The 21,221-nt window shown below is 40.6% G+C and overlaps 1 protein-coding gene across 1 annotated transcript in view; it reads right to left on the reverse strand.

Annotated features, from left to right (window-relative positions):
* Positions 1 to 3,337: 3,337 nt before the first annotated feature.
* The window catches only part of sntb1 (syntrophin, basic 1), a 35,649-nt gene continuing 17,765 nt past the window's right edge, over positions 3,338 to 21,221 (reverse strand). Inside the window, exons 3-8 of the mRNA XM_006795879.3 lie at positions 16,915 to 17,032; positions 16,681 to 16,770; positions 14,997 to 15,133; positions 14,614 to 14,810; positions 6,021 to 6,250; positions 3,338 to 3,910 (exon numbers count right to left, since the gene is read on the reverse strand). Coding sequence (XP_006795942.1) covers positions 3,818 to 3,910; positions 6,021 to 6,250; positions 14,614 to 14,810; positions 14,997 to 15,133; positions 16,681 to 16,770; positions 16,915 to 17,032 — 865 coding nt within the window. The 3' untranslated portion in view covers positions 3,338 to 3,817. The remainder of the gene's footprint in view (positions 3,911 to 6,020; positions 6,251 to 14,613; positions 14,811 to 14,996; positions 15,134 to 16,680; positions 16,771 to 16,914; positions 17,033 to 21,221) is intronic.

A 21,221-nucleotide genomic window follows, 5' to 3' on the forward strand; every position in this document is an offset into this window, starting at 1 on the left:
CTGTGGGAGCAATCATCAGAAAATGGAAGACATACAAGACCACTGATAATCTCCCTCGATCTGGGGCTCCACGCAAGATCTCATCCCGTGGGGTCAAAATGATCATGAGAACGGTGAGCAAAGATCCCAGAACCACACGGGGGGACCTGGTGAATGACCTGCAGAGAGCTGGGACCAAAGTAACAAAGGTCACCATCAGTAACACACTACAACGGCAGGGAATCAAATCCCACAGTGCCACACGTGTTCCGCTGCTGAAGCCAGTGCATGTCCAGGCCCGTCTGAAGTTTGCCAGAGAGCACATGGATGATACAGCAGAGGATTGGGAGAATGTCATGTGGTCAGATGAAACCAAAGTAGAACTTTTTGGTATAAACTCAACTCGTCGTGTTTGGAGGAAGAAGAATACTGAGTTGCATCCCAAGAACACCATACCTACTGTGAAGCATGGGGGTGGAAACATCATGCTATGGGGCTGTTTTTCTGCCAAGGGGACAGGACGACTGATCCGTGTTAAGGACAGAATGAATGGGGCCAAGTATCGTGAGATTTTGAGCCAAAACCTCCTTCCATCAGTGAGAACTTTGAAGATGAAACGAGGCTGGGTCTTCCAACATGACAATGATCCAAAACACACCGCCCGGGCAACAAAGGAGTGGCTCCGTAAGAAGCATTTGAAAGTCCTGGAGTGGCCTAGCCAGTCTCCAGACCTCAACCCCATAGAAAATCTGTGGCGGGAGTTGAAAGTCCGTGTTGCTCGGCGACAGCCCCAAAACATCACTGCTCTTGAGAAGATCTGCATGGAGGAATGGGCCAAAATACCAGCTACTGTGTGTGCAAACCTGGTAAAGACCTATAGTAAACGTTTGACCTCTGTTATTGCCAACAAAGGTTATGTTACAAAGTATTGAGTTGTATTTTTGTTATTGACCAAATACTTATTTTCCACCCTGATTTACGAATAAATTCTTTACAAATCCTACCATGTGAATTCATGGATTTTTTTTTCACATTCTGTCTCTCACAGTTGAAGTGTACCTCTGGTGCAAATTACTGACCTCTGTCATCATTTTAAGTGGGGGAACTTGCACAATCGGTGGCTGACTAAATACTTTTTTGCCCCACTGTATGTGCACAGTTTGAATTAAAAACTAAGCTTTTCCTTGTGAGTGACAGTACAGTAGCTGCCGAAGGCATCGGAGTATTCTACGTATCAAAGCATCCTTTAGTCAAAGAGCATCTCGCTGTTTGGCATTATCAGTAAGTGCTGGATTATCGAGGTGTTACAGTGTCTCTTTCACTATCAGTACAACAAAGATTTCTTCTACAGTGTAGTAGGATTACAATCACATTGTGTGTGTGTGTGTGTGTGTAAATGACCACTGGAAATATTTCAGTGTGTTTATAATATAAAGAACGCAAACACAAAAATACCACTTTTAACAGCCATCATAGAAGTCACCCTATTTCATGCTCACCCTGTGATCTCTGATTCACTTCTTTTATAATTCAAATATTTACTTTCTTCAGATGTTTAAAGGCACGAGAAAAGAGCCGGCAGCCAGCCTGTCAGAGACAGAGCGGCATACAGAGTTGATCTGCTGCATGACATCTAAAAGAATAATGAGCTGCGTGGCGGCTGCAGGACTAAAGCAGGATTGAAGACCACGATAGCCAACTTGTTTTGGTTTTTCTCATAAATAATACAGGAAGTTTGGGGCAATATTTCATCGAACATCGAAGTTTCAGTACAAATACTGAGAATCACTTGAATTATACATGGCAGGTATTTTCGTGATCGGGTTGCAGTTTGTAAGCAGTTTGTGATGTAGAGAGAGGTGTGTTGGGAAATTGTCGGCCCTGGAATTAAGACAAGAGGAGCAAAACAGCATCATCACGTCTGATCGGACTGGATACTCTTAGTGAGATTGTTTGAAATGATGAGAGGTATGCTGAGTCAGCTTGTTAAAAAGATTTAAACGAGAAGGCTCACTCAGTCATCTAAACATAAGGCCACAGACTGCAGCTTAGAGTGGAAAGAGGAAACAGCTACACTGGGTCTGTCCAAAGGTTCTAGAGCTGACTTATTAACACATCATGGGTTTATTGTGTGAAAACATCAAGTTATTGTTTTACAGAGTTTGCTGTTATTAGTCGAGTTCTTAGCTGCAGTCTTTTTTAGACTAAATCCCTTTTACCACAAGGTCCATTTAGCAACTGGTAACATTTTCTCCAATGGCATTTTGTGGAAAAATATTTTTCCCTCAGATGTTGAGGTTACAAATAAACTATATTATGTAAGTTTAAGATTAACTGTTTTCAGGCAAAGTCTTTATTTTTCGACCAAGTTAGCCTCACTCTGTCCAAAGATAACAAAATCAACTTACTAGTAGAGGAAAGATTAAATGGGGAAGACAGAGTAGCTGTTCATGCTGTGCTGGAATACTACTCAGAAAATTCACGCAAAAACGTCTCACATAAATCCAAGAAAACTGCTCAAATAATGGTATCCTACTTTCTGAGTTACTAACATGAAGAAGAGGATGGCAGACGAAAGTAAACATTTAGCTAATGGTAAGAAACCTGTGGTTAGTGGTGCAAATTCATGCATTAAACATTATCTTTGGGGTTTAATATGTCATGCTGTTTCCACATTCTGACTTTTAGTTTGTATTTCTGAGCGAGGTCATCGGGTGTGCGTTGGACAGCACTGTACTGAAAGGTGCCAACCCACGGGCACACGTGAAGGGCTCAAAAAGGTAGAGAAAATGAAAATGCAATTTCATAAGAGGTCACAGTTGTGGCAGAGCTTTTGGATTTAAATGCGTTAGTAGTTCCTAATAAAGTGGTCGCAAGTGCTTATAGCAGTCATCTCTCAGCAAGAGCATCAACGAGCATATTTACCTAAAAGATTAAACTACTGCTTTAAATTATCTGCTCAAAATAGATTTTCCAAAATACTCTACATGTCTTATTTAGCTGTAGTTCTGTCAGGGATAATTTAATCAAACGCATCCCCTACGCCCTGAACGTAAAACTCCATGCATGTAACGCTAATTGAACTGTCAGATCGCTGTCAGCTCAAATACTGGGCCACCAGCTTATTGTGTGCGGTGTGTTAAAAGAATACAGTGACATTTTGAATCGGAATGAGCTGTCACACTGTGGGAATCCGAGCCGCGGACTGCGGCGACGAGCTCCGATGATGAATGCCGACACTGCTAGCGAGACATCTCAGGGGACGCTAATAAAGACAAATGCGCAAAGTTTTTCCACAGTGTGTCAAGTGTTTGTGGAAGAAAAATGACAAGTGGAATTCAGAATGTCCTTTCAGAGCTAATGGTAAATAAATTATTTAATTGGTAAATGGAAGGCAGTTTGCCCGGTATTTTGATTGAATGGAAAGTGAATTCATCCCAGGCCTGCTACACATGGACAATCCTTCCAAATCCGAACGTGACAGCAATGCCCGATATTCTCCTTTCCATACGTCCTTATGTCATCCTTCTGTATCTAGGCCAGTCTGAACTTTCCTCCGTGCTTCTTCAATCAACATTTCAGTCCATGCAGCCATTACAGAGAGTCTGTTAAGAGCACATTTTCACTTTGATCTCTTTCTTAATTTTTTTTTCTTAAACATAGAGTTGGAGACTCCATACAGAGTTTGATTTCCAGATAGAGGCTACATTCGCTCAGCTCGGGTTTCCGACTGAAGGAGTTTGAGGTGGTTTTACTGCATGCAGGCTGCAGATAGGCGGACAGACGAGGTGGAGTTCTGCTTTCAAAGAAGTTTACATGTCCCTTTGTGGAGATGCCATCAAGCTACCAGACCCAGGCGGGAGATCTTAGCAGAGAGGAAAGAGTGGAGGATGAAGACGATCGGCTTTGGACACGAGTGGAGGTCCAATTGCTTTAAAAGGAAAAGAAAAACAACCGGATTAAAAATTTAAAAACACAGCTGGGATAAAAATGAGAAACAATGATCTATGTATATTAAAAAAAAAAAAGAAGCTGAACAGAAAATGAATCTGCAAAGCACTTAAAACCAAAAGAAATATACTCAAAACTAACTGCACACAAATGGTTCGTCATGTGGCAAGTATTAGACGGCTGGCTGGTGCCAAGCACACACAAGTATGCACGCAAACACCACATCACTATGAACAAAGCTCTCTCATAGCCTGAATCAACAGTGGGTGATTTCACCGGTACCATGACTCATATCCTGTTCCTGAGGTCAGTGGGGAGATTTAACCTAGAAATTCACACTAAAACTACTGTTTAGGTGGTTAACTGTAACACTGCAGAAACAAGTGAAGCCAGAGCAGATCTACATGTAGCTACACTGTGATTGGACCATAAAGCTTGGCTTGATATTACACGCTTTCTGTATGTGCATCTGTGACAAAATTAGACAAGTTTAGATCCTGCTAAATTTACAGTACAGTACATAGTGTGTGGAAAAAAAAAGACTCCTAGCTATCTTCTTTTTCAAACGATGAGCTAATGAGCCATCAGCCACATCCGCAAATGCCTTGGGATTCCTCTTATAAAGCCTATAGCTGTGCTGGGATTTCAGAAACACTATAGACACTAAAGCTGTTTCTGCTAAGGTAGCCAGCAGTGGGTTTTGATTCAAAGCGTCAAAGTCTTTGCTTATTTGCCATCAGCTTAAACGGAGCAGTCAAACGCTAGTGTATCCGACAGAAGTTCTACACAGAGCTGTATGTGGACTGTCACAGCAGATCGAGGCGTTGACATAAGCATCCGTTTCCAATTTCTAAATCCCATAAGCCTGGGGAGTCAATGTTGGGCAATGTTGTTGCTCTGGGTAAACACTTTGTTTAAGGGCTGGGGAAAGGTACTCTACAGGCACATTAATAGTCACATAAAATCCAACCTAAACTACACTGATACACACATTAGCTTGGGTTTGCACTCGGCTGGTTTCTGGTCCTGAATTACTCGAGGTTGGCCTCTGAAACATGAGCCAACTGGACATCTAATCAGTGAACTGCTGGGTGGTGTAAAACAGATTAAAACTCTTACAGTAAGTGACGGGCTATTTATAAGGAAAACTCAGCTCTCGTGTGCTCTTACCTTCAAAGACCTAAGTGTGCGTGGGAAGTTTATTTCATTTCAGATTTTTTGATTAAGTGCTGTAATTTACTTTCTGCTGTACCACATTCCTTCTTCCTGTTGCGCTTGCTTCTAGCGCAGCTCGTGTTCCTTAATTCCCAGAAGGCCTTGCGAAAGCCCCTGAGAGTGGGAATGAACCTATTCTGTTTACTGTGAGGTGTGTGTAACCACACCCATTTAAGCTTGATGCTTTTTACTCACCAGTATTTCTAAACGCTGAAATAATTATACCACTTAAACACTTTTTAGGACATAGTGTATTTTAAAATGTGAATTACTGGAAAACCAAGCTGTAACTGAACCCTTTGGATTCAAGGAATCCACGGCAACTTCCTCGGAAAGATCCGAGTCAGCATTTTGGCCCGTGCCTTACCCACCTGTCAATAAAACAAGGTTTTTACAAACCTCTTCACTAAAATAAACACCACTTGCGAATCATGGTTAGAAATGTAACAGGTATGGTTTATAGTCAGGAAAATGTAAGAAATTATGTGTCATAATGTGTGTCTGTTTAAAGTTGATTTTGAACAGGCCTGGGAAACATCTGCAGATACATCTGGGCTACTAGTTTGTGGCTGCTGCACGTTTGACTTTCACAGCCCTAGAAACTCAAACTCATTCTTTTTATTAGATTGTGCTGACTCAAAGAACAAGACTTTATAGAAGTGCCGTTATGATATCTTTCTATTAAACTATGGTGTAGCTGAAAAACAAACAAAAAACCCTCACAAAAAATACAATCACTGCTATCAGTGTTCACCTCTTAGAAGAAACTGATTCTTATGCATGAACATATTTTGTTACAGTTTGTGTGTCTAAATGTGAAGTTCAAAATACAAAAAAATGAACCAAAGAAAAAAAACAAAAAAAAAAACACTCACAATTTCCCCTTCCTTCCCTCCAAAGTCGAGGAACAGCATGCGTACTCCGTCATCTGAAGACATCTTTAGTTTTTCAAAGGGGTAAGAGAGGAGAACTTGGGGCTTGCTAGTAGTGCGAGCTACTCTCTCCTCAAAGTCCTCCCCACCTTCTGCTTTCGGGTCAGCCAGCACAGAGAAGCCCCTCTCATAGTGGATCGCCAGCCGACACTCCTGACCCCGGTACAGACAACCTGAAAGACAAAGATTTCTGATTGTTAACAAGGTGCTCACGAGGAGGTGGAAGAGTGAGGTCTAAAAGATACGTGCAGAGAGCAAGAGTAGAATAGCTAGTCTTAACATACAAGGGAAAATGTTTGTTTTTTTATGTGTAAAAACCTTAAAATCCTTACAAAGTGTTGCTCTCTGACAAAAGCTGTGTTTTGTTCACAGTCTATAACAACTGTGCCTGTGGAACTGATCTAAAAGAGCTTTTGCATATTCATTCCACTAATATGGTTTATTAGTGCCGTTCGAGGGCTGGTTGTCAGTCCTGGCACGTTATAAAAAACCCCAAACCCTCGTATCTCTTGTATCTCGTATCTGTTTACTTACTAAATGAAGTAGCAGCATTTCAGTGACACACTCTCCTTCTCATTCGGCTGAAAGCAGGGAGTGTAATTTCTCTACTTTACAACATTTCTCATCACTTTTCTCCCGCTCTTCCTCCTCTCGTCACAGCAGGTGTCTTAGCTGAAAGCTGAGTGTACTATCTTTATCAGCTCCTCCTGCTTTGCCTTGTCCCCGCACTGTGTGATCTAGGTGCATTTAGCCTTATTTTTCACTCCTTGACAGCAGAATACCTCCACTCCCTGCGGCAGACGTGAAGGCCGCAAGACGGAAACTTCATTTGCAGCACAAACTGTGCTCTCCTGACGATATCTGATCTGCCAAGCAGCGTGTTTGTTTGACAAAGAGACGGTAAGAGAGAAGAGAGATGTTATCTTTCTATTGTTTGACCAAGATGTGTGCACAAGGATGGATGTTTGTATGTAGATACACACACACACACACACACACACACACACGAGGCACTGTTTAAAAGCACTTTTAACAGCGTGGGTGATTTTCAGCATTTCTAAACACACTAGTTTTCTTTACAAAGCATAAATTCTATTCTATTTGCACACAATAACAGAATACTTTCAGAAAATAACAAAAATGATCAGTGTCAATGTAAACCATAGCACAAACCACTGCTGTGCAATGATAAGCTTTAACTTTGTAGAGGTAGACTTGAGAAAAGGAACTGTTGAGGCGATGGATATACAGAAATATCACAACATTTCCAAGTGTCAAGAATTGGAGTGAGAAGTATCATCAACAAAGAGAGCCACGCAGTGCAGAACAAGCCTGGTAGAAGCAAGAATCAAAGATCTCAAAAACTGAAAAGAAAACTAGTGAGAGATGTGTCTGAAGACCCCAGAACAACTGCCAAGACATGAGTGAATGACTTGGCTGAGTCTGGAATTGCCTCAAAGAAGAAAAATGAACTGCAATCCTGCAGAGCAAGAAAAACTCCACTTCTGCAGAACAGACAACTTCTAGCAATATTATAGTATGCAAAGGATAACCTGGAGAAAATTATGGATACTGGAAGCGCATGTTTTGGTTAGATGACACCAAACTAGAGTCTAGTTTGGCCAAAGCGATACTGCTTATGTTTGGAGAAAGAACAGGGGGGTCTGAGTATTTTGTTGTGGGAATGCTTCTGTTCGTCTGGATCTCGGGGATCTTGTCAAGGTGGAAAAAATCTTTAAGAAAGACAGGTATGTGAAGATTTTGAAAGAAAACCTCAAGTAGTCAGCAGCTAAACTAAGTCTGTGTCTTCTGTTTGTCTTTTAACACGAAAATAACCCAAAACATTCGTCTCTTCACGTCCTGGTGAATAACGACCTCCAGTAAACCACATTGTTGCTCTTTAGGGTTTAGTAGTTGTTAGCTTGTCGTTAAACTGAAAGAGACACATAATGTCTAATTAACTATGTTGGCAGTTAAACCTTACTAATCAGACTACCATGTTTTAGTTTATCTAAAAACAAAACAAAAAAACAACAACTAAGAGAGGACGGTTAGCAAATGTGACTTGACTTCCGGCGAGTTTTATTTCCCCCGTACAGGGTAACAGATAATTTGCAGAGCACAAGAATGTAATTACACACAGAAATGCATTCTACATTCATTTTGATTTTGCTCTTTCTTTTCAAGCATATTTCAGTGTGGGTCAGCAGAAAGGCAAAAAAGAAACTTTAATTTCACTCTGGAATGTCTCATTCTAGATTACAAACAGCGGGAGCTGTCAGCTGTAAAACAAGCGTGGAACAAAATGCTACACGAGTGTGCTCAATTAGCACTTCATCCTACTCGTTGCAAAGCAAAAGTAGGAGCACAAACTGCAGGTGCACAGAGATTAAAAACTGCAGGTTTGGGTCAAGTTATAGGGAGCGCATAAAAGTGATAAACGTAGCACAGCTTTAGTTAAGACACAAAACTAAAGCCAGATTTACATTAGCTGAGTGCTGTTACAGCCAATGACATTCATGCAGGTGTACAGCATTATCAGTGTTGCTGGCTTAATATTAATGCTCAAGTATCTGCTTTTTTTTAGTTAAACAGGCGGAAACTTGTTGACACCTGTAATCTTTGAAAATCCTTCAAACACTCCAATCTTACTGTACACCTCACGCTATGAACAGTTAAGTTTCTTGAGACGACCCCCTCAGTTTGAACTTCTTTGAACTCTTGACAAACAAAACCAAAAAACACTGACATAAAAGTTGGAGAGCAATGTGAACAACATGGTGACAAATACAAAGTATCTGGCAGTGTTTTGGAGTATTTTTAACCTCCTAAGACCCGAACTCTTCCACGGCATGCATTTTTAATTTCTCTTTGATATTTGGGCTGATTGGGAGCTGATGAATGTAAAAACAAAGAATTACCAGATTTTACCTAATTTTTGTTTCTAAGAAAAATGAGAGCCACATATGAGGATATTCGTTTAAAATTTCGATAGAACAGTAGCAGTATAATGTCCTCGTAAGTGGATATCAGGCCCATGTAGAGCAAAATTTAGTATTTTGGTCTAAATAACCCAAAATGTGATGTCCACATATGTGGACGCCAGGTTCTAGGAGGGTAAAGGTCTTTTTTCCACTTTTGTCTGATCTCCATTTGCATTTATAACAAATAGAAATAGATGCAACTTTATGTTAATGTTGTTAAATGTAGCACAAAAGAGACTCAAATCACATTCAAGTAAATAAAGCAATAAATTAATCTCTTTCCTACTTATTGTTTGAGTATCACAGGCAATAACTTGTGTGATGACTCCGCTTCAGGAAGTAATGTTGATATGGAGAGCAGTCTGATTCAAATAGAAGCTGAGCCACACACATACAGTCAAATAGAGGATAATATCCTGTTTTAACCCCCGATGAAAAATGAGTCTCATAAAGTGTAATATTTTTCTAACGATGTATAAACAATGTGACGGGAACAGCGTGTTCCTAATGGTATAAATGGCGCTGCAAATGAAACAAAGAGTGGCAGTCTTTGTTGTGTTCAGGAGAGAATATTAGACCTGAAAGTCTTCTACCTGAGAACATTGTTGTGTGGAGAAAGTTCCCACAAGAATACACACACAGAGGGAGAAAGAGGCTTTTCAGGCAGCAACAAAAGCCCTTCTTTCTGCCTGATGGTGAGTGGAAGAGACAGAAGGAGGGGCAGAAAGTGATAACACTGGGAGCCAGAGAGGAGCCAAATGAATCAGGGAAAGAGAGGGTCAGAGAAAAAAAAGGAGGGAGACACTAAGTGTGTTACAAACACCAACAAGTGGAAACTCTAAAAGGTTATTAGGAGACAAAAAGTTGCATTAAGTACTATTTGTCTTGTAACTTGTAACTCATCAGGAGGAGGCAGAGTACCTCATATTTTGAAACTGCAACCCACTGCTCCGGTCTTCAAGTGTCGCAGCAGGTTAATAGGTTAATTTCCCACAGCCCCTGAGGTAAAATTGCTTTTTAAAGTCCTCTAAGTCATTAAGAGGTTTACCTGTTCATTAAGGAGACTGTATCGACCTCCAAGACAATTCGGCAGGTTCTGCTGCTGTCACTTCAACGACAACATTAAAGAGACGCTTGAAAAGGAGGACGTGGGGATTGCTGACTTTAAACAGCTAATGGTTTGAAGCTGAGAGTAAAGTTTGCTTGACTTTGGAAAACACAGTTGAGAAAGCGGTCTCGCTACAAGACCCATGTAAAACGGCATTAGGCAAATCACACATGCTAATTAGCGTGCATTACAGGAGGGAAGGCGGAGAGCTTTCAGTTATTGATTTTGATTAACACTGATGAAAAGCATGCAGATGTCAGAAGGCAGGGAGAGAGGATTTACGGTAGACACGAGTAAGGTTTAAACTATTCATATATTATGCCATGATACGCACCACAGAACATCGTGGTAGTGACTTCTTCCGCTAATTGCTTAAAATACCAGAATAACCTCGAGAAGGTTTAAGTCACCTTGGATAATAATAATAATAAAGGGAATGACAGCAGGACGAGAGCTCACAAAATTTGATTTCAAATACGCCTTTAAAGCCCCTCAAGAACGGCCTTCTGCACCAAGAGTGATTGAAAGTTCATCCATCTTCAGAGCAAATCTTTATTATAGGACCTGACAGTGAATAAACTATAAGGATGATTTAGAATATAACACAGACGAAAAGCAGACAAGGTCAGTATAATGAATCTTCAAGTGGCAACCGCTGACACATGAGAAAATGCACTGAGGACCACATCCTCCACCACATCAGGCCATTCTAGAAAAAAAAGGTTAGGTATAGGGAGCAATGGAGATTCAAAACCCCACAAAAATTCATGCTCCTTTTTTGCCCATGTCACCAACTTATTACCCAAAAGACTATTAAAGTATAATCAAAAAATGAATCAAAGAAATCTATTACAATAAACATTTGTAGCAGTGGTAATAGCATGGTTCAGTAGACCTGTTAGTTGGACGAAAGTGATAAATACCCCTCCACACACAAATGTTAAATGTTCTGCAAAGGAATAAATTTGTATATTTATTGTCGTTCCCAAAAGATGGAGCCTCCTGACCTGACCTCTACAATCAACATGTTTTAAAAACATGAGCTGTGAGTAAAATCTCAACAACTCTTGGCTGGATTGTTGTTATATTTGAGAACTTTAGTGAATCACTTGCATTTAATCTGTTGTTCTCCATCAGGTTGCTTTGTTAATTTAAAAGACCTGTAAAACTAACGCCCTAAGCGGATCCACTCTGCTTAGTGCTAAGGAGAAAACGTTAACATTTAATATGCTAAATGATTATGGAAGGGTTCAGACTAGGGATGGGTATCGTTTAGGTTTTATCCGATACCGGTGCCAAACCGGTACTTTTGAAATGGTGCCGGTGCTTAAACGGTGCTCAAACCGGTGCTTAAAGAATGGAGAACACAAAATTGGTCCAAAAACCTCTCATGTTCAGCTGTTTTTTTTTGTAAACAGATAACAATGTTAGCCTTTTCTGCAGCTATGGGGCACATATGGTATCACTCTTAGCTGTAAGCAGTGCTTAAACAATGAAAAAAAAAAACCCACAAACTTTGTCCAAAAACCTCTCATGTTTAACTTGCCTTTTTAGCCAGGGTGAAGAGAGTATCTGCCATCAAACAAGAAGACAGCCGCATGTAGCTATGATGATGTTTGCTAGTTCACCTTACATGCATTAATGTAATAACGTGGTTAGCCTACTCAACGTAAATTACACAGAACAACATTAAGCTACTCACGCAGAGAAGAACGGCTGCTGCTGCCATCATCATCCGTCATCATTTCTGCTACACTGGCAGGGCTAGGGGTTTTTGTTTATTGTTGCTAACTCCGGGTCCGAAAACAGGCACCACACCCGCAGAAGATGTGCACGGTGTGAGGTCTCGCAGCAAGCTATCAAATACGGTGCATTTCTCGGCTTTTAAAAAAAACGCTATGCGTCGCCAGATGTTTCATCGGATTTGAGGTGTTACCTCCTTTGACAGTATCACAGTATCAGCTTAAAGCACTTGTTGCAGGCTGCTGAGTTTGCATCTTTTGCTGTGAAGTACTCCGGCATTTTTAATCTGTAGCTCTGCTCTAAAAGAAGTACGTACCTGGGCCCGCCTACTATCCTCGGAAACGTAAAATGATTGGCTAGAATCTAAAGTGTATCACATCTCAGGAAAAAAAGCACCGAAAAAAAGCACCGAAATGTGCGCTGCTTTTCGGTCTGTTTACTACCGTTTATGTCAGAACCGGTGCCATCATGGCACCGGATACCGGTACCCATCCCTAGTTCAGACCAGTATTAAAAGGGTTGGCACCCCTTTACTTTACACATACACACATCACTGAAGTCCGCTCAGCAGATTACTGGTCCTGGTCGTCCCGAGGTCCAAGTTAAAGCAGAGCAGAGACTGGGACTGGGATTTAAAATGCTCACAAATTGTGAATCTCCTTCCTCTGCTAATCAGGAAACATCAGAAAAACATTTTCAAAACCACTTTTTGTTGCTTGGTTTTTAACCCCACCAGTCAGCTGCATGTCTTTGGACTGTGTGGGTAACCGAGAGAGAACCCACACAGACACAGGAAGAACATGCAAAATGGTGAGTGGTTATCAGTCTCTTTGCTTTAGCCCTGACGCAGACTGGCTACCTGTCCTAGGTTGACCCCATCTCTCAAGCTGGAATGTAACACTCTCAACCCCAAATTGGATAAGCAGAAGAAAATGGGTTTTTAAAACCCAGCTGAGTTTTGCTTACTGCTAGCACTACTATATGCATATAAACAGTCTTTACAGATGTTGTGCATGCAGATGTTTTAGCAAATAAAGCAGCTGTCAGAAAAAAAAAAAGTCAAGCAGCAAACAGCAGGGAGACTTAGCTAGAGTCAAAGCAGCTCTCTGGTTTCCTGAGGATTATTAAGAGACAGATGCCTGAAAAGAGAATGAAAAGAAGCACGACTCCAGATGAATTTGAATGTTTCTCAGTCTGCTGGGTGTTTAAGTTGGTCATATCAACTTGAATGATGACAATATGTTGTTGCTGTTTTCATAGATTTTTTTTCAGCTACCCCTGAGTGGCCAAAAACAGTTACAGCAGACTCTAAAGGCCCTACATGACCGCACATGTGTTTTTACTCATCTTGGTAGAATCAACCTCTGGGCAAAGCTATGCCGAGCAATATAGGACTATGCACCCACACACCCCTATGAAGTCTTTTGATCATCCAGTAGACAAGTAAAAGAAATTACCTGTGTGGCTGTATCGTGGCTGTGGCCTTTGATTTCTTTCTTTCATTGCTGCGTTTAGAGCAACAGATCATTTATGTTGAGCAACGCGCGTCAGTCTAGACATCGTTTAGTCATGGGATTAAAGAAAATGTGCTGATTGCGTTCACATTTCACAGCTAACTGCCATGACAAACAAAATCATACTTTTACAATGCAGCTTAGAGGTTTTAAATTAAGTTTCACAGACGTGAATAAAGTCGTGCTACGCTAATCACAGAGCGACATGGGTGGAGACGCATTTTTAGGAAAGTTTTAACAAGAGCTTGGCGATAAATGCCCCAGAAACTACAGTGACAACGGGGACACAATTACGGCGATGGTCACCGCTCGATTCGGAATAAAGTCTGTTTCGTGATTGGCTAGAATCTGAAGAGAAAGTTAGTTTGGCAACGTGAGAAGGGGCACCCAAGGGAGAAGTGGAGTTCCCAGGGCATTTTGTGCTTTCAGAGAGGGAGGCCACCAAGAGGGAGGGGTGGTATTCTGCTGAAATTCCCAGGACGACCAGTGCTCACTGCTAAAACACACACACACACACACACACACACACACGCACACACACACCCATTCAGCTATCTTCGTGAGGACCTTCATTGACATAATGGTTTCCCTAGCCCCTTACCCTAACCATCAAAATGAATGTGGTTCTCACAAGTATAGTAGAATGCAGATTTTGGTCCTCACAAAGATAGCTAGACAGGAACACACACACACACACACACACACACACACACACACACACACACACACACACACACACACACACACACACACACACACACACACACACACACACACACACAGTAGAGAAGCATTCCTTTCTATAAAAAGCAAGTACTTTGTCCACATCCTCCATATGGCTGTCAAATTATATCACAAACCCAAAGGTATCCTAATGTTTTAGTGGATGTAGGAGTCTGTATATATTATGCTCTTTGTACCAGATTTACGCTTGCCAGACCTCAGGCTGTACTTACTGGTGCAGCCTCTTAAATCTCTCTGGATATGATTTGCTGCAGCACGCCTGAACACATGTGAGAAAGCATCACAGAATCCAGCACAGTGACCCGCACAACTCAACCTGCTCCAGCCATAGCTCCTACATGCATTCCTGTCTCTATGCAGGTGTATCAATATGCATGTTCCTATGTTTTTTATGCATTATATCACTTAATCTTAATGTATGCGTGCTGTGTAGCGGGACTCACTCGTAGAGACTTCTTTGATCATCTCAGCTGATGCGTGACATCCATTCACAATGTGTCTGGTCCACAGGGACAGGTCCTTGGTGGTCTCAGTCCGGAACAGGTGAGTCTCAATGCCAAGTCGTGTGCCAGTCCGAGTGGCAAAGAACAGCTCTGTGCCAGAGTGCGGCGACCCCCGGTCAGGGCCTGAGTGGACCAGACTAAATAAACACATACAAAGCCTTTTAGCAAAGACAAGAAATTCAATATACGCTCTTAAGCTTGGCAGTATTTTTGAAAAAAGCAACACCATAGTGTTAGTCATCATAAAACAAATTGAATGTTTAAGGCCCAATATTAATGCATGTGCAAGTTTCTGCAAGTCAGTCTCTTTATGAGGGTCCTACCGCGTTGCTAAAAGTGGGTAAGTGTGTGTAGGGCTCTGCCAGGCCTCCTGGCCTCGTGGTAAGCAGTCATATAGCAGCAGGTCCTTTTCTGTCACCACCACCAGCACCGGCTTCCAGCACTGCTTCTCACTCTCTGTCTGCAGCACAAACAACGAGACTATGACAGCTTTCCTTTAATGGTCTGACATATAAATATATAAAAATTAGTCTTTTAAAGAGCTGCACTAATCAGGAGGATTATCCACACGACAAAGGCTCCAGCTATTGGCCCATATAGTCAATATCTTTGTATGCAAGGCATTGTGACATAAATTTAGCAATATTATTTGATGACAAAAAAACCTGATAGATGAATTCAAAATTAAATGATCAATTAGTAAAATTCTAATATAATAGATTAACTAGGCAGTTAATCCTGTAAACCTGTGCAATATAAATTTGATCACATCAATTCTGCACGATTAGAAATACTTATTCCCTCTTGTGGTTTTTGCAAATACTAAGATTGTCTTTGTGTTTTTAAATGAGAGTGCTGATGAGGCTGATCACTGGCAGTAACAGAGAAGACTGGTGTGTGTGTGTGTGTGTGTGAGCGTGTGTGTAGTTGCAATCTGTAATAGCTGTTCACAAGGCTGTTCTGTTCTGTCACAGGAAATGTCTAGATTCACTATTGTGCACCCAAAATAAATGTGGCTGGTGTGCAGTTGCAGGTTTTTTTAAGTGGTGCCCCCTCAGCCACTCATCTCTACAAACCCCTCACTCGGAGCACGCACACACCGAGTGTGGTATTTCATTTTACAATGCTCCAAAACTATTCTCATTATGAGAGCTTATCTGCAGCACAGCCACGGAATCCTAAGCTGCTCTTTGAAGTTCTGCCTCATCCAATCGTATCGTGGGATTTAGAGGGTCAAGGGTCATATTTTTAACATAATCAGAATATGTTGCTAAGTAACAGTATTGTGCTGCATTTAAAAGATTAAAATACTGTCGAATTCACGAGGACTAAATTAGGTAGATACAGATGTTGGTGGGCGTGCAGATATCTCTGTACTGTGTATACATACATGCAGACATCTGTGCAGAGATATCTGCACAGATGTCTGCATGTATGTATACACAGTACAAACACACACCACATTAATACTTTGTCATATATTCATACACCATCTGGGCCCCTTTCCCAGGCACACCGCCTCACTAATTTACACCTTTCTGACATGCAGATTAACCTATTGCTTTATCTTTCTCCAACAGTTAATCTGACAACTCCAAGTAGTATGCAACAAGTAAATACTGCCACTGCTTTATCAAGCAAACTATTTTTGTCGTTTTCTGTGTACAAGTGTGTGCAGCTGCATGACGATTTTCTTGACATTTACACCTGACTATCATATTTCCCCCTTCTCTGTGACAGATGGCTTTTTATGCTGCTTTTACGTGACTATTTTGAAGGATTTCTACCATCTGACTCAATTTAAAAAAATACCCTTTACAACTTTGCACACAAACAACAGATGCTTTATCTCATAAGGGCATTAACTCAGATTCTAGATATATTAACCATCATAAAATACATTGGAATAATGTATCAAGAGCTGAATAAGAACTGATATAGAAATTTGCTGTCCCACCCCAGAGTAGACAAATTTATATCCCCACAGTGTGAGTAATGCACTCCTACCTTGCCTGCAAGCCATCCCAGGTGTCGTATCTCTTTGCTGCCAGCAACTCCTGCCCTGGCTGTGTTTTGGATAACCTCTTGCAGCACCCGCTGTAGCAAGGTGGATCATTTTTAAGGTAAATAGTTCAATATGCCTAACTTAACATTCAAAGACATTTCCAGAGGCTTACTTATATCTACTGAAATATCAAGTGCTGAGAAACACTGGTATAATATTTCACGTAGAAGACAGACCTGTGCCAGTGCTGATGTGACAGAGTGCATGGCGGAGAACCACGACAGGGCAGATGGTTGGTCTGGGCAACGCAGCACCACAGTGTGCCTGACATCAGGAGAGTGTAGCTCTAGTTGTCTACAGGGGAAGATAAGAAAAGTTAAATAGGTTGAACTTCTCTGTTATCATCCTGAAGCAAAAAAACTATGCTAAAACCTTGAGAGTGAAGAATCTTGAAAATATATTTGTTAGCCTTATCACAAAACTCCAATTTATTCTGGACTTATAGTTTTAGGACTCAAATATTACCTTTTCAGGTTTGCGCTTTAACATATGCCCCCTTTCTTATGTGCTTAATCACAGCAACTCGGTCAGAACAATGAAATAAATGGCATGGAAATTTTTGTTTATTCAACATGCATTGCATTCTCTGTTGGAGACCAGCGCCGTCTCTCTCCAAATTTCCATATCTAATCTGCTTACATGAAATGTGAGTCTTTCTGGCCTTGGTTAAAAAAACCAAACACATGCCTTTCAATCTCTCTGAATGGCTCTTTGATTGTGTGCTCAGTGAATATGAATTTTAAAAAGGCACATGTGTCTGCCTACAGTGAATAAAGTGGTGCACTGTTGTTTTATAGGGCAGCAAAGCAAGTATACAGCTCCATGACGTAAACCAGTATGCTATAGATAAATAACCTGACCACTTTAGAGGAATGAAATAATAAGAGTAACAGTGGACACAGAAAACTATTAAATATTCTTGACTCAAAGATTTAAAAGAAGCGACATGATAGCAACTGTACAGTGTGTACTTCACATCGTGTTTGGGCCGTGTTTGAAGTATGCACAGTCTACAATGTTTATCACGTGATTTTCAAGGATTGAAAATGCACAAATAAGGTAAATGAAGCTCAAGTAGGAACGGTGTCTGCTTGTGTACGCTTTGGTAATATCCATTTAATATCATTTAAAATACGACAGAAAATACAGAGAAAAAATTAGCTGTGGCACAGTGGACTAAAACTCCACACTAAGGGCGGTTTCAACATGACAAAAATGCTTTCTTTGCAGCTTTCTTTTATCACACAGACGGAGAACCTGAAAAAATCCCCAGTGGATATGATTAATTTGCTCTTCTATCAAAACGTAGGCGAGACCATCTACAGCAGATAAGCTCCAGGTGTTAATCTGAACTAAAAATAGAATCGGTGCTTGTAAAAAGGCAAGTTGATAAAGGGCATCCTGGAGGAGAGGAGCTATAAGGGCTGAATTCCAGGGCTAGAAGTGCATTTTGTAGAGAAAGTTTTCTGGTGTGCTATTTGCTTTGGCAAAAACTTTGACAACCTAAGTTATCTGTCCCTTGATTGCATGACGCAGGAATGGGGAACATAGGGAGGACTAGCAACGAAACCCATCTCACACACAATACAGCACAAGTGGATCGTTGGGTTCTCGCTACAATTTTGTAGGGTCTTTAACTTTTAACTCAGCATCTTAAGATGTTTTCATGTAAATTGGCTCCATAGAAATAAAACTGAGATGAGCTGAAAAGACTACTGCTCTGAATGCATAACGTTACATAAGTGTGCTCCTGCATGAAAGAAGTTAAATCTCTCATTTGATCAAAGGGTAGTTGTCCTCATGGGATTATCAATAGATTTAGCAAATATGTATTCAAGGTCTCTTCCATCATGCAGATGTGATCCAAGGATAGACTGTATGGATGTAGACACTGAGATGTTGTTCAGTGATTTTTTAAGCCTTGTTGTGAAACCCTGACTTGAGAATTTTAGCTATCTGTCTTATTATCGGTATTATAATTACTATTAACCTGTCTTCACTTAAAAGTAAAGGTCATTACTTTCTCTCCTTCTCCTGTCATGTAGTCCCCTTCTTTATTAACTCACTCCTTCTGAATTATCACTCCTGCTCATCACTGTCCCATCTTTCCTTAAATGCCAATCTTCTGAATCTTCTCCTAGGCTTAAATACAGTTTAAACAGCATCTGCTGAAATGAAGAGAAAAACCTCAGATAGATGAACATTGCACTGAGTAAAGTAAAAGAAGATAAAACAGGCTTATCTATCACTTAATATAAAGCCATTGTATCACCCCCAAATCCTTAAAATGAAAAAAGATCTTTAATCTCACTCTGCATTCTTTAACTTCTGTTTATTATATCGGAACAGCCAAACTCTGTGTAACTTTCGGGACAAATATGAACACCTCGTCAAAATTTCGCGGCTTAAAGACGACAACCTGCATTTCAACTTGGGCGTCCTTCTGTTTAAACATTTACCAAACATCTACTGGCAAGGTAAGGCTGGAAGTCAAGGAAAGAACTTTCTTGAGAGAAAACAGGTTAGTCAAGATAAATTTTGCTAAGGACTTTGTTATGTGGTTTGATAAAGCTTGAGGGCAGATTCACAGACACAGATAGTGTCATCTGTGTAAAGCTTAAGCTGCCTTTGTCACTAGATGAGATATTGATCCCAGATACTCACAAATAAAGTCAGCAAAGTTCAAGTCTGTCATGGTTTTTTTTTTTTTTGTGTAATAATAAACTTCAAATTAATGAACTTTAACCACAAGTTGTGTTGTTGTTGTGTAAAACAATCATATATGAGAAGACTAGATGATTGTCCCATGTGGATATAGCAGAATACCACTGAGCACATACCCCAAGGCCAGGACCATGCTAATTAACTGCACTTTTTTGTACTATTAGAGTCCTTCAGTCAGGCCTACTTTAGTCAAAAGAAGATAATTATTTCCAGTGGCAGTTTATGTCTGTGAGTAGGGAGCCTCCCTGGACCTCCTTCCTGTCCTTTTACAAGGATATGTGGGAAGCAAAAAAGGACTCCTGACTCCTAGCACAGAAGAGAGAAGGAATCCACATTGACACAACACTGATTAGACTGCACAGAGCATGAGGGTCAATGTTGGTTCCAAAGTGGCTTGCAGATGCAGCAGCAGTAGCCAAGCTAAATCAACTTTACAGCCCTTCATATTTGAGATTTGCCAATTAGATGTACGGAGACGCAAATAACTGGGACCCTTGTGCCATGTGACAGGACAGCACTTTCTCCACAAATGTCACCTGTCTTTCCAGGGTTGAATCCCGGACCGAGTGACAAATTGCACAGTCTTCGGGCTTAGCCAATGCTCTACTAACGTGGACAATCTGCAGGTACATGTGGAATGTTTTGTGCTGATCCTTAGCTTGCAAAGAGAAACCGCACCCTTTAAGACAGTGACAAACAGAAGATTTCTGCTTTGCTTGCATTCGGTTTAGTAATCATAACCAAACAAAGCAAAAACGCTACACAAGAAGATGTGAAATTAGTACCCTGTGGGCAGTGTACATACCAGGTAAGCATTGCAGACCAAAACACACAGGAGCTAAATTAAGCTAACTTCAAGCTGGCTAACAACCGTGCTAATTAGCAGTAGCAAGCTAGTACGACTGCAGAATAATTACACGACTCTGAATGTAATTCTTTCTTTAGCTTAAATACCGGAATAACAAGTTGAGTATTACTTTGCAGACTGTCCCAACTAACATTATGCTCATTAACAGCCACTGATATAAATAAGAATCTTAAGTGACCCTGCTTTATTTTAGTACCTTGGGAAATACCCACTAAGGCTATGTCATATCATACCATCCCTGCTTATATCAGTATAAATGTTTATGTCATATAAAATTGTAATATTGCGAAATCAATGACATGTTGATGTCTTGCCTTTACATTTCCTAGCACAACAACACAAGCCCAAGCATGCTTGAGAGCAAGAACAGTATTGTAGACTCCAATAACAATTTAAGAGCTACCTTAATAAATTAAGTGGTTTGCCTAAAAGATGTCAGACCTTAACGCACAGTACTTTGCAAAATATGCAAGAAAACTGTTCCTTCTAAAGGTGGAAACAACCAATTTGTTCCACCACTTCGGGCAAAAACATGCTGTCGAGTGCAACTAGGGTACAAAGGCATGTGAGGAGGAGATGCTAACAGATGGTAATGTGTAACACAACCCTAAACAAATGATTCCACCAAGCATGTCTATAACTAGCACTCGCTAGTTACAGCTCATATTACAGGAAGAGCAAACAGTGGATGGAAATTACAGCTGTGATTACATAATGGTAAAGAGAACTTAAGCAACTGGTTAAAAAGCAGAAGACTTCTAAGAAGATTTGAAAGGTTACGTATTTGATTTATGCTGACACCCTGTGCCAGAGAATTCACAAATTCAATTATGTATTGATTCATCAATGACAGCAATTTATTTGAAAGTAACAATACCTTTTATTTATACC

The sequence above is a fragment of the Neolamprologus brichardi genome, chromosome 11 (genome assembly GCF_056152115.1).
Source record: "Neolamprologus brichardi isolate AB-2024 chromosome 11, ASM5615211v1, whole genome shotgun sequence".
NCBI lineage: Eukaryota > Metazoa > Chordata > Actinopteri > Cichliformes > Cichlidae > Neolamprologus > Neolamprologus brichardi.